The 13033-nt window shown below is 36.9% G+C and overlaps 7 protein-coding genes across 7 annotated transcripts in view; 3 read left to right on the top strand and 4 right to left on the bottom strand.

Annotated features, from left to right (window-relative positions):
* FG386_002004 (uncharacterized protein) overlaps positions 1–2403 on the top strand; it is a gene marked incomplete at both ends in the record, with an annotated part of 3205 nt that extends 802 nt beyond the window's left edge. Inside the window, one exon of the mRNA XM_067341352.1 lies at positions 29–2403. Within this exon, the coding sequence (XP_067195607.1) occupies positions 29–2403 (2375 nt within the window). The remainder of the gene's footprint in view (positions 1–28) is intronic.
* Positions 2404–2874: 471 nt separating this feature from the next.
* FG386_002003 (uncharacterized protein) lies at positions 2875–6270 on the top strand (the record flags this gene model as incomplete). Its single annotated transcript, XM_067341351.1, has 1 exon — positions 2875–6270. One exon carries the CDS (start codon positions 2875–2877, stop codon positions 6268–6270), a length of 3396 nt encoding a protein of 1131 aa, XP_067195606.1.
* A 45-nt stretch (positions 6271–6315) lies between these two features.
* FG386_002002 (uncharacterized protein) lies at positions 6316–7779 on the bottom strand (the record flags this gene model as incomplete). Its single annotated transcript, XM_067341350.1, has 1 exon — positions 6316–7779. The coding sequence occupies one exon, from the start codon at positions 7777–7779 to the stop codon at positions 6316–6318; it is 1464 nt and encodes a 487-aa protein (XP_067195605.1).
* An 852-nt stretch (positions 7780–8631) lies between these two features.
* On the top strand, positions 8632–9498 carry FG386_002001 (uncharacterized protein; the record flags this gene model as incomplete). Its single annotated transcript, XM_067341349.1, has 1 exon — positions 8632–9498. The coding sequence occupies one exon, from the start codon at positions 8632–8634 to the stop codon at positions 9496–9498; it is 867 nt and encodes a 288-aa protein (XP_067195604.1).
* A 573-nt stretch (positions 9499–10071) lies between these two features.
* Positions 10072–10736, bottom strand: FG386_002000 (uncharacterized protein; the record flags this gene model as incomplete). Its single annotated transcript, XM_067341348.1, has 2 exons — positions 10072–10265; positions 10343–10736. The coding sequence occupies 2 exons, from the start codon at positions 10734–10736 to the stop codon at positions 10072–10074; spliced, it is 588 nt and encodes a 195-aa protein (XP_067195603.1).
* Positions 10737–11068: 332 nt separating this feature from the next.
* FG386_001999 (coated vesicle protein) lies at positions 11069–11926 on the bottom strand (the record flags this gene model as incomplete). Its single annotated transcript, XM_067341347.1, has 1 exon — positions 11069–11926. One exon carries the CDS (start codon positions 11924–11926, stop codon positions 11069–11071), a length of 858 nt encoding a protein of 285 aa, XP_067195602.1.
* Positions 11927–12223: 297 nt separating this feature from the next.
* Positions 12224–13009, bottom strand: FG386_001998 (RNA recognition motif containing protein; the record flags this gene model as incomplete). The annotated part of the gene is made up of 1 exon (XM_067341346.1): positions 12224–13009. The coding sequence occupies one exon, from the start codon at positions 13007–13009 to the stop codon at positions 12224–12226; it is 786 nt and encodes a 261-aa protein (XP_067195601.1).
* Between the last annotated feature and the right edge of the window lie 24 nt (positions 13010–13033).

Genomic DNA, 13033 nt, shown 5'->3' with positions numbered 1-13033 from the left:
GAGTTTCCCTCCTTCTCAACTGGAACAGGAAGAAGGGTTTTCGTAAATGATGAGAGTATGAGAAAGGCTGAGAAGCTGGTGTTTGGTGAAGATTTAAGTTGTCATGACAATAGTAGATCTAAAGTAAACGACAAACCACAAATTGCAAATAGTTTACAAAATATTCACAAAGACAGAACAGACAAAAATTTAAGTGGGATAAAAGTATCAGATAAAATAAAACATATCAGGAACAAAATGATTGATAGACCTCAAAAGAAAAGGATTATAAAAAGAGATGAATTAATAATTCCTAATTTTTTTGGAGAATATGAGGAAATGACATATAGTGATGTTGTGGTGAATATTCACAAGAATAATGACGAAATAGTATCTCCAACACATATATTAATTGATCAATCAATAGAAACATTGAAAAGATATGTATTTGTCCTAAAAAAAAGACCAAACGATTATATCAAAATAAATTACGAACGTGTATATTTAGAAATGGAGGCTTTTTTTGATAAATATCCAATATATCCAAATGGAATGTATGAATACAAATTGAGATGGTTTCAAATACAGTATTTGTTGGTTTTATACGATGAGTGCTTAAAGTGGATAAGAAGAATAAAAAATAAAGTTAAAGAGTTGGGAAATATAATGGGAATATTTGAGAATGTAGGGTATCCTTCGATAAAAAGAGTATTATTTAGGATATGTAAAAGAGCAATACACGAGTTTTTTGATGCAAAAAGGTCACCACTAGTAAAGATATGCGAGGGAGATTTTACAATTTCAGTTCCATTGAATTTAAGAGTATTGACTCATAATGATAAGATGTTTGTAGATGAGGTAGGTGATCAGCATAAAAGAAAGGTATTAACATGTACAGATGGATGGTATATAATAAAAATCCATACAGTATTTCCAGGTATAAAAAATTTGACAAATATTCCAAGAAATATATTCGTTTGTGGTGGGAATTGGTTACTGCCGAATACTGAGTTTGGTCATCCGTTGGAAATAGAATCAAAAACATTAGATTATCCGAATTTGTTGTATGGATTTAATATGATAAGACCAATACTAAGTTTAAAAAAGTTCAAGTTAGGTTTTCACTTTGAACCATTTTTATTTCGTTTGAAAAATTTAGTTACCACATCAACGTTAGTGATGGGAATGAATGGCACTCTAAAGGAGGGCAAAGTATCCAATAGCAGTATTGATTGTGGTGGTGGTTTGGCTTTTTTGGTTCAAATAGTTGTTATCCATGTGTTCCCTATGTGTTATAAAGAGTTAATTGATGACAAAGATAAGAATGATGTTAGTGAAGACAATGATAGTGAAAGTAGTGGTAAGGCTTATTACTACATTACAAGAGACGAAGACGAGATGAATATATCACTTAATATGGAAATGCAAGAAATGATTGAGAGGAGCCATAAATCGATGTTATTTTTGAAAGAGGATTGTGGGAATTTATGTAATAATCGAGATATAGATGATTCAGAGGACAACTATTCTCAGGGCGATAATATACATCACAATAATTCAATAAGAAGAATATCAATAGACTCTAAGATGTTAGTTTTGGACTATTGGAAGTACTTAGAAATGGTGAAAAGGAGTAGTGATAAAATAGATATGTTGGATTTTATGGAAAATTGCTCAATATTAACATTGCCTTCAGGGATAGATATTGATGATTTGGTTACTATTAAACCAGGAACTGTAATCAGACTTTCTTGGATGAAGGTATTTAGAAATAACAAACAATTTAATATAGGTAAAGTTTACTCTTATTCAAGACTAATACCAACCAGAAAGACATCACTGAGTCTAAAAAAAAGAGTGGGTGATTGTCAGGTTTTGAATAGAATAATTAGTGTTGTAGAAAAACCTGTGCTTGTTTCAAATTGGGAGAATATTGATAATATATCTGTATTTAAAGGAGGATGGCCTTTGAAGTTACTTGGATTGATGTTATATATTTATCCAATTGAGGAAAGAAAACGTGGCTACGAACATTGTTTTGAATTTAAGATACTTTTAATATCACCAACTGGTTGTAAAATATTTATAAGAGTCCATACAACAGGATTTAGTGACTCAGAGCTGAGAATGTGTGAAAGAACCAGCGCAAGGCTAAACAGAACAATGTCATTGCATTCACCAAAAGACTACAGAACACACATATTACTAGTGGAAAATGCAGATTTCAACTATTATGAAAGATCTACGGGTTTGTATTATTTTAATGCAAAGATACCATATTCCACATTCAATATACCGTATTATCCAGCTAAAGATTACTTCTCAAATTCAGAGACACAAAATTTGCTTTTGAGGACGATTCAGGACCTTTCTTTTTATACTAATTGCGACTTGCCTACTTTGTTTGAGCGAAAAGGCGATTAAACACCTGTTAATTAGCTCAAAGGGGTACGGTAAGAAACGAATAAAAAAGAGGCACACTCAGTCCCATTGATTTGCCTTCAAAAATGCCGACACGGAATTTTAAATACATAATAAAGATTTAAAAACAACAGCACGCCTTTTTCCTTGTTAATAAATATATTGATGCATGCGTATTGTCTTATTTATAAATAAAATAAAAAAATTCCCACATTCGGTACCTTTATACCGGTATAAATATAAATGTGTGTATAGTGGAGTAATGTGAATAGAGAAAAGAAAGAGTAATAAATAGGAAAGAAAAATATTTTAAGTAAAAAGGTTGGATTAAGAAGAGAGGTGAGAAGCCAATTAGAAGGCATATTTTTTAGGTATTTGGTATAAGGATACGTGGAACGGGCCATAGTAAATATAGTCGGTAGAAAGTAAGGGTAGAAACACAATCAGTGTGGTTGTTTTTATGGAAAAACAGGGATGGATGAAATACTAGTTGAGTTCCAGGAGGGAAAGATAGGAAGACAAGATGCTTTAATGAAGCTGGGAAGTTTTGTGGATTTGAACGGTTTTGGAAATAAGTTATTGATTAATACAGTGGCATTGCTGATAAGAAATTACAGCTTTGTTGAAAAGAATGTGCAGAAAGTTTTGGGACTGTTATTGGAGCTTGGTGTGTCTCGTGATTTAGAGACAAAAAAGCGAGTATGTTATGTGTCGGATTATCCACTGAAGAATGAACTAAATGGAGAGATAATAAAGACTTTGGTCAGAGATATATTATTGGAGGGGGTAAGTGTGAGGGATTTTGAGGTAAGACTAAACTCTTTGGTGTGTTTGAATATTTTATTAAAACTGTTATCGTTGAACGATTACTATGGAAGACTTATGGGGGAGGATGAATTATACAGGAGCAGGATATGCAATTCAATGTTACAGATTGTACACAAAGAAAAGTCGGTGGTGGCAAAGAAGATGGCAATATCTAACTTGGGATTGATTAGTGGAGGCAATGTCCATTTGCTTGACTTATTGAAATCAGAGAACTACGTTTTGAGAATGAGATCTCTGGAGAGCATTCAGATTTTGGATCTTGATGACAGGGAGATAATGATATTGTTTTCCCGTATATTGGATGAGAATTATAGGGTTAGAAGGACATTCTACAGATACTTGTGTAAAAATTCCATATATCTCAGAAACTTGGTATTGGAAAGGATGTTGTGGCCCCACTTTGTATTACTTTGTCAATTTGGTTTGAATGACAGAAGTGACGTAGTTAAAAGATCTTGCTTAGATTTTTTGATTGACTTTATTTCAGGAAATTATGGCAGTGGTTCTTTTGATGGGGATTCGTTCATTTCTTTTTTGGATGATATGATTGGTTCTATATATACAGAAAATAAAAGGGAGGCAACTGAGAGGGAAGACAGTGACATAGAGGAACGTGGGGATTTAACAGCCTCTAATGTGGAGGCTGTAGTCGAGATTTCGCTTCCTGGTTTGCTTAATCATTCCAAGTACGATTTGGATGTATTTATGAAACAAATTACAACGCAAAGTGGGGAACACAGTGGTAGGCATAATAATAATAATGAATCTATTGACCCAGAAATAATTTTAAACTTAAAAACAAGTCAAATACTTGCATTAAGGGTTTTGGTGGAAAATTATAGCGACCGAATATTAGAAAGTGGAAAATATGAATATATAAGCATAGAGAATGTAATCATCTCAATTTCCAAAAATTCAAATAATTCATTTATAATAAGACAGATGCTGTTGATATTAGCTTGTTTGGATAAAAGTGATCCGGAAGTAATGAAGGTAGTCGAAACTTTGTCTGTAAACTGTATTAAGTATACTCCTATAGATGATTCACTGGAATTGCTTGAATCAGAGTTAATGCCTCCAGAGTCTATGGTAAGATCTCCAAATGGAGGCGAGTGGGTTGCATATTTTTTGAATAGATCTGTGATCCGAGCTTCAATGGACTCTTTGAGAAGTTGTATGGTAAAAGATGTAAATGTATTTGCAACTAGAATAAGAGACGTTGTGGAAGAAATTTTGAATCCCATAAATGAAGAGGAGGTTTCGAACGACACTCATACTTTTATTGTTGATATTGATAAAAGGGGAATTAATGAGTTGAGTGGACTGTTGGAGGAGCTTTATAGCGAAAAGAAGAGTGATTACGCGGAAATAAGGGAGAATTTGGAGATGAGGTGGATGCGAGTGTTGCTTGTAGTAGAGTCGTTTTTGTCTTTAACAAGAGAAATTAACCATATAGAGGCGGATTACATAACAAATGATATATTAAAGCCCTGTACTAATTTTTTCTTTAAATACTCTGGAGATCATGAAATACCGCAAATACTGTTGGCAAGGTGCACGGCTTTAGTCACAATAGTTAGAGAAAAGTGTATTCTGAGTGGAGATTTAGGTGTAGTCGTTGATTCTGAGGACGACAATTTGTGGATTTTTATTAAAGGGTTGGAAAATGCACTCTTAAATTTGAATAGTGAAGGATATTCTTCCAATACAATTTACATCTCGGTTCTTTGTGAGGTTTATGTTTCCGCGATAGTAGATATACTTATTATTAGACAAATGAAAAATGGAGGAAATATTAACTTTAACGATGGCATAACCAATGGTCTTAGTAAGGTCTGGAGACTCGCAAACTGTTCTTTTAACTCGACTCACAGACTTTCTTCAATAGCAATGAGGGGAGTTTCAAGAGTACTTCTTTGCTTAAATTTAAAAACGAGAGAAAATCAGAGTGTTTCTATTGAAATGCTGACTTGCTTGTTGTTTTTGGTATACTTTTCAGGGACATCCGACGAATTCGAAGTATTGTTGGAGCCTCAGGGCGAGATTTCAGCTTCAAGGGAAAAACAGCGTGAAGCTGAAAATAATGCTTACAACAACATTTTCTCAATAGATTACTTGATTAATTGTAAAGAAAATAACTTACGTATTTCCTCTGGCGACAAACAAATACTTCTTTATTTATTTTCAACGTACATAACTCTTGGATTTGAACATATTAAATGTTTTACAGTTTCCATTTATAGGTTAATGGAGACACTTATTAAAAATGTTGGTATTACTCGTTGGAGTTCTGGTCTCTCAAAAAGCGTTAATAAGCTTTTGCTTTTTGGAACAATTCAGGTTAAACAGGCATTTTTAAATGTTTCGTTGGAAGACAAAAGTAAAAAACTGTATTCAAATGTTTATGGAATTCTGTTTTTGTATTGTATTTTTGAAAAGTACCCGAAACACTCTAGAAAAATCGATTTCACACCTACAGTAACCAAGTTATTTTTAGATATAGATCTCGAGACAAAATTAATGGATAGTAAAGGTACCGATTTTTATGATAATGCTAACATGTTAAGAAAGTCTTTTGTTTATATATTGAGGAAGATCAAGTGTGGAAGTAAGGCAAGTTTGGAGGATCGAGAAAGGTCTCACGTTTCACAAAGCGAGTTTAAGGAGTGTCTGAAATCTGTAAAAGAGGGCTATTTTATGTGTACTGATGAGAAGTGCGTTTATTTGAGAGAGTTGGTTACGGACATTGAGAACTCCATTGCTGCTGACGAAGGCAATTCAGAGGCGGAGGTTTCAAGAGAAGAGGATAGACAGGGTGAGATGGGAGGGAAAACAGGAACAGGGACAGGAGCGGGAGTAGAAAAGAGATCTAGAACGAGAACAAAAACAAGAGTAGGAACGGGATCAAGGTCCAAGGAGAGAGTTGGCACAAACACCGGCACTAGAGTGAAGGGAAGAGGGATGGGAAAATCAGGAACAGAAGCAGATAGTGATTCTATTAGGAGCAGCATCGAGAACAAGAACACGGAAAACTATTGCTAACCTTAGAGTCCCTGTTCAGGACGTGTGAAGATTTCTCACTGGGATTCAGGGAGAAGAATCAGAGAAAAACGGATGTTCAAGGGCTTCTTTGGCAGAAATCCTCTTTTTTGGATCAATAACAAGGCATTTTTCGACTAAATTTGATAATTTTTTGATCAATGTGATTTCAGCGTCGGAGAAGAGTCCTTTTTTGTTTTGGATATTTCCATAAATACTCTGGAAAATGGTTGAACTGGACTTTGTGTTGCTTATAAATTGAGTGACATTCTGTTGGTTCTTCCACCTGAGTTTCTCAAAGTCGGAGGAAAAGTGATCCTTTGAAAATATTCCTTGTCTGAGCATCTTCTTAGGAAAGTTTCCTCTGGATTCAATAATTAGTTTAATCATGTCATTGTTGTCTCTCCCCTTGAATAGTACGTTACCAGTAAAGCATTCGTACAAAACACAGCCAATGCTCCAAATATCTATGGACTTTCCAAAAGGTGTCAAACTTCCAATAATGACTTCAGGAGGTCTGTAGAACCTGCTAACGAGATAGGAGGCGGGAGAGGCCTCTGACTCCTTGATGGCATTACCAAAGTCGCTTATTTTGAAGTTCGTCCTGTCAGAGTCAACCAAAATGTTATCCGGTTTTATGTCTGTATGTATATAGCCTTTATCGTGTATATGTTTAATTCCAATAAATATTTGTCTCGCTAATTGTCTGACTTTGGAGATGTTGTGTTTTGATAAGCTGTTCATACAATTTTTAAGAGTCCCACTAAGCCATTCAAAAACTATGCAAAAGTGTCCTTGATGCGTAAAACTCTCCTGCACCTGAACTACATTTGGAACTCCTCTTAATAGTTTTATCATCTCAAACTCCCTTTCTCCAGCACTTTTCATCATGTCGTTCAAACGTATTATTTTTATTGCAACCTCACTTTTTGTGTTCAAGTTTATGCATTTAACAACGCTGCTAAATACACCCTTACCTATGCTATTACTGCATACTTTATACTTGTTCCCTATTACCTCACCTATGTAACTCACATAGTAACCTTCCTCATCCTCGCATTCCAGCCGTCCCTCGTATTTAGGATTAGAAGGAAACTGCGTGTTTCGCTCCTCGTTCTCCTCAATATTCCCAGAGTTGTCCTCCCCCGAGTCAAACATGTCGTCCGTTTTCTCGTAATTGTTCAAGCTAGAGTTATAACAACCGCTGTCACTCACTCCAAGGAATCTTGTTTCACCTTTTTCGCAATCTTTGGTGCTTTTGCCGATTATGTCCACCAAACTTTTCTCAGACAAATTGTCTAATCCCGAAAACTCGTTTCCACTAGACCCAACTTCCCCGTTAAAGTCATCATTGTTTTTTAATTGCATCTCACGTCTCAAGTCATTTGTCTGTCTCTGTTCGCTCTTTTCTGTGCTCCGATTTTCAATGCTTTCTGAGTTCGAATAACTACCGTGCTTCTTTTCGCCGGGTTCTGGTGAGGGGGATCTGCTAAATGAACTTCTTCTGAACATTTGCCTACCTACTTGCTTCTATTCAAGTGTTAAGTAAGTTAAAAACTGCCTCTGCTTCCTCTTTATCCATAAATAAAAGAACCAAATATTCAGTTCGCTTATTCCTCCATACATTCTCATTGCTTCGTTTGTTTATTATTTCTGTTTCAGTTGTAACCAGTCTCGCTACTTAAACTTCCTTTCCAAGTATTATGCATATTTTGTTTGAGTACTGTTGTTATTGCGACAAATTGAATCCATCAGGCATTGACTTTTCCGCTTTTACCGTAATTTTAACTTTGTTTTTTCCTCTCTCCTCCCCACTTAATCGGCACCTTTTTTATATATATATTTATCTATACCGGTATAAATGCATTTTATAAATATTTGATCACAAATATAAAAAAATATAAATATTAAAATACACAGCAGTTGCATGTGTAGATGGATGTACTTATCCACAGAACAGGTAAGATAAAGTCCGAAAAGGAGATGTAGTTGACTGAAAACCATCTTTTACTTTACTTTTCCTGGCCAAGTATTGAGACGTGACATACAAAGGCCTTATTTAAGGAAAACAGTATTTTGTTGTTATTTCTCGCTGTGAAACAAAGAGAGTTAAAGGGTTTGGCAAAGGAGCCAACGGAATTACAGAAAGATGTTCAACAGAACAGGGGAGTTTAAGAGGATGGTGAGAGATTTGGGAGGCGAACAGGTAATATTTTTAGAGAATCAGGTATCTGAGTTTATTAACGAGGTGAACGGCATAGTAAGTTAAGTCAGGCGTGGACAGGAGGCTTACGCGGATTCTCGTGTTGAGGGCATTCTGCCAGAACCAGTACAGATAACTGACTGCCTCAGTGTGCAGATATAATGAATATAAAAAACGAGCTTGAGAAGGAGGAAATAAGGGACGTAAGTGAGATATTGCAAAAGGGCACGGACAATTGTGCTTTCAGTGAGAAAAGAGGGTTGAATTTAACAAAGGAAATACAAATGTGTCAAAACAAAATGTTGGACTTGGAAAGCAAGTATAATTTGAAACGGGAGGAGGGACAAGGCGAAAAGTTCCACAACGAGGGCAAATACCCACATAGAGTAGTGATAATGTCATGCATGTATACGTTACTTGGGGAGTTGTCATCCTCGGTTCAGTCCAAGGTGGCCAGGGAATTGGATGTCAAGTACAGAAGGAAAAACAAATTCACGACCGGATTAAGCGGTATAGGAGCTAATAAAAGTTACAAAGACGGCAATCCTAATCCAAGCCACAGCGGCGTTCACCCACGAATGCATGATGATTCGGGTTTAGATAGCCATTTGACACCAGAAATGGAGAAAATGGCTCAGGAGCTGCTTAACCACTTCACTTCTGATATAGATGCATTACGAGAATCCCAGAATCAGCTACACGAAATTTCCAATTTGATGGGCTTCTTCTCAAGCAAAATTCAAGAACAATCTGAGATATGCACTTCCATATTCAGTAGCGCCAGGGACGCAGTGGACAATATAGACGCCTCCAAAACTCATTTAGACACCTTTGAAAAGGCAAACAAACAAACGAGGTACGTTTTACATACAATACAATCTGCCCATATCACTTCCAACTGCAAATTGCGCTCGTTGCTGTTACACCATCCACCTGGCAATCCCGAATTTGGCCGACCTCTGTCATTGCAAACCGGACTCGCCGAAACCACCGCAGTTTCCAGACGTACATCATTTATTTCCATATAGTTGCCGGAATCATACTTCTTTTGTACGACTACTATAGAAGCAAAAGTTACCCTTGAGGACGCGGGCTAACGACACACAAACGAGAGAAAAGGGAGCTTTATCCCAGCCTCGACGAAAATACGAGGATGCGAAAGCCCGCACGACATACATTTTGCGTCATCCACAAAGGAGGAAAACAGCCTTCGGACTGCTTCATAAGGGCGAATAAAGGGCGCTTGTGGCACTTGAGACTGACTCCTTAATTTGGTTCGAAAGATTCGCGAGCCCCTCCGCCATTTTGTTCGATATGTCAGAGGACATGATGTTCTGTATGCCTTCGCTTACCTGGTCAGTTGTTGAGTAGAATGCAGGGACTGGACGGCCGTTTTTCGGTGGCGGTTTTACAGGTAGACATTGAAACAAAGTTAGTCGCTCCTCGTGGGGTTGGTGCGGATCTCACATGAGAAAGCGGAGTTGGGCAAAGTAGAACGAGCGAAGCCACTTTGAACTGAGCCTAGATCTCGGCTAGAGTGGAGGAAAGGGAGGTGGGACGGTCTGCCCTCGACTTGTATTTAGTGTAGAATCGGATAATTGTCACTTCGAATGTCTATTTGTACAGCTCAGCCAATACAAGACGTTCAGATGTTGACTTCCAATGCACCTATCATTCCTTGCAGAGAAGAATGAAGAGGGTTGTTTTGCGCTATTTATGGAACAAGCAGCCTTTTCGACTTTATCAAGAAAGCTTGGTCTTGGAATAGCGGATTGAGACAAAACACATACGCAACCTTACTCAACGTTCCTCCAGTTTTACAGTGGCACCGACAAGACTCCGTCTCTGGGGGAGAAAATAAACCCAACTTACCTGCTGTTTGATTTATGAAATTAGATATTTGGTCCGAGGCTCCATATTGATCTATGCCCTGAATGTAACTTGAAATGCTTGCCCACATATTCGGTCTTTCGTCAACAACTCTACAGTATATCCTGCTTCCTTCATTATATATCAACTCCTCCTGGAGTGCCTTCACCACAAATTCCGGTGACGAGAATACTACGACGAAATTCGTCTCCCGTTGAATGGATTTGGTGCTCTCAACAAATACAATTGGACCTATCCACGACATGAAGGCAGAACACTCATCCACTGTAGTTCCCGTCGGGAAGTTGCATGCTACTATCGAAGAACTGGAGTCATGACCTTCCGGGGCATAGATTTCAGTTAATTCATTTGGAATTAGGGCCGGATTTATCGCCATTTGCGCTGAACGTGTCCGAATAAATTTTCAATTTCTTGTTTTTCTTACAGAAAATCCAATTGCCTTTTATATATTATTTGCTTTACATCAAAAAGATTTCCATGCTAGCCAAGTCTCAATCCCGTGTGTCTGTATTTACGCACCTCTAGGCATATCATGCCCGCCAGCGCCTGTATATCCGGCGGGTCACTCGGAATTATAGTGGCGAGCAAAGGGTCTTGCATGCATGTGGGGTGGAGAGGCTGGGGTGCAAGGCAACGGGTTTGTTGGGAGAGATAGGAAATTTTTGGGGGTTTGAGTTCGCATTTTGGGAGGAGTTTTGCCTCTAATTGTCATCTTCCCTTTAGAATTCCTTTAAGGTATACAATTTGAAGTACAGATGCAAGTACGATTGCAAGTATTTGGATAATCGTGTAAAATATAAGCCTTGTGTCCGCATTAAAAATGTTGTTTAGGTTGGTTTTTGTTTGTGACCAGATGTACTGATTTTCGGTATATATTGCACTTAGAACACTATCTATATCTTCAATTTTGGATATCAATCCGTCTACATTCTTTTTGTCAACAGCTGAAGTCTTTTTGGAATTATTTCCGACTAAAAAGGAAACTCTAATGGTGTCATGCCAACGATGGTTTGAAAATATAACAGTGTAGGTTCCTTTAATTCTGTGGGAACCTCTCCCGTCATCTACCTCTTTTTGTTTCAGTTTATTATTGTAAACACCCTCACACCCATGTTTGCTAAATATCCTTTTTGATTCTGGATTATTTATAGTCACATGTATGCTTCCTTCGGTGTCTTCAGTGCAGTAGTAGCCAAGCAATATATTTGGATTTTCGTCATTTATTTCATAATAAAAGTACTCATCTGACCTGGAATGAACGTCAAACACAAATTGGTTTGAGGGTATAAACGTCTTCATTTCCTTAAGCCATTCGAGCAAAAACAAACCCTTCTTACTGCTACTTTTATATTCTTCCGACTCGTCTGAGTCATCAATTTCAAGTAGATCATCTATGTTAATTAATTCTGGTGCCATTTCTGGCATCGTTTCTTGTTTATTGACCACACCACCATTGCCACTCCCTGTATTAGTTAATATGTTGTCCCCCTTTACCCAATTGTTGTTGTCGTCAATAACTAAAGACACCAGCAAAATATTTAATAGGAAAATGCGAAGTCTCAACATGTGTGTCTTCAAGCAAAATATGAGAGGAAGATGAATTAAAAAACTCTCCTTACTCCGTAACCTTCACTACTTATTGTGTAATATATCTAAATCACTATATCAAATCCACCCATTTATTCCTGCACAGCGGAAATGGATCCCACTTGGCTGTTTCGCATTTTTAAATTTAGGCGCCGTTAGTGTCAGGGTACCTGCCTTAATGATATTTTGGTGGCAAGTTGAGAATGGGAAGAGGGCGGTGGTGCGTTAAAGTCAAGAATGAAAATGAAATGAGAACGTACAAAAATATAATTATAGTTAAATACATGAAGCCTTAAAGTCAGTTTTGCCGTCATAAATGTGAGCCTCAATTTGCCTCCCGTCAAAGTATCTCATATTGAAAATATCAATTATTGTTTCAGCATCTTGTTGGCTTTTAAGTTTTACGCACACAATGCCAAAAGGATGTCTTGGAATGCAAGTAACATTGACAATTTGACAATGCTTAGACACCTCTTCACGAACTTCGTCTTCTAATTCTTTGTAAAATGGGTCATTTTCTAGGTACTTTTCGGCTTCTCCCTTGGAGTACATTTTTCTTAACACTACAATTCTAGACGTGGCCTTACCACAATTTGTGGGACACTGTTCGTTGTTCCAAGACAGTAGTCTTTCTTCCTCCATTTCAGCCGCTTTTATCTGCTTTATTCTTTTAACAATTTGAGCTCCTTCTCCTATCGACTTCATATCTTTTTTCTCCAAATCATCCTTATTTTTGTTGAATACTGCTTTCTCTATATTGACCTTGTGTCCTGGTCTTATTTCTGTGTCGTTCAAGTATTTGATCGCAATGTCAATACTTTGCTCAAATTTATATACTACCAAAGCGTTCCCGGTGAATTCTTTAGTGTCTTCCTCTTTATACAGTTTTATCTTTGGCTCAAGAGTTTCCGGGTCTAACTTTATTATACCTCCTCTTGAAAAAAATGTTTTCATTTCATCCAGTGTTATATCTTTAGGAAGATTTGTCACATATATTGATGTTATTGTGTTGTTTCTACGTATTTTCCTCCTATCTTTATAATTTGCTTTCTTTATGGACATTTCCACTAAATCTAAAACAAATCA

This window comes from Cryptosporidium ryanae, assembly GCF_009792415.1.
Source record: "Cryptosporidium ryanae isolate 45019 chromosome Unknown contig_30, whole genome shotgun sequence".
In the NCBI taxonomy this organism is placed as follows: Eukaryota; Apicomplexa; class Conoidasida; order Eucoccidiorida; family Cryptosporidiidae; genus Cryptosporidium; species Cryptosporidium ryanae.
The sequence above is the reverse complement of the archived record's forward strand: the minus strand, read 5'-3'. Positions and strand labels throughout refer to the sequence as shown.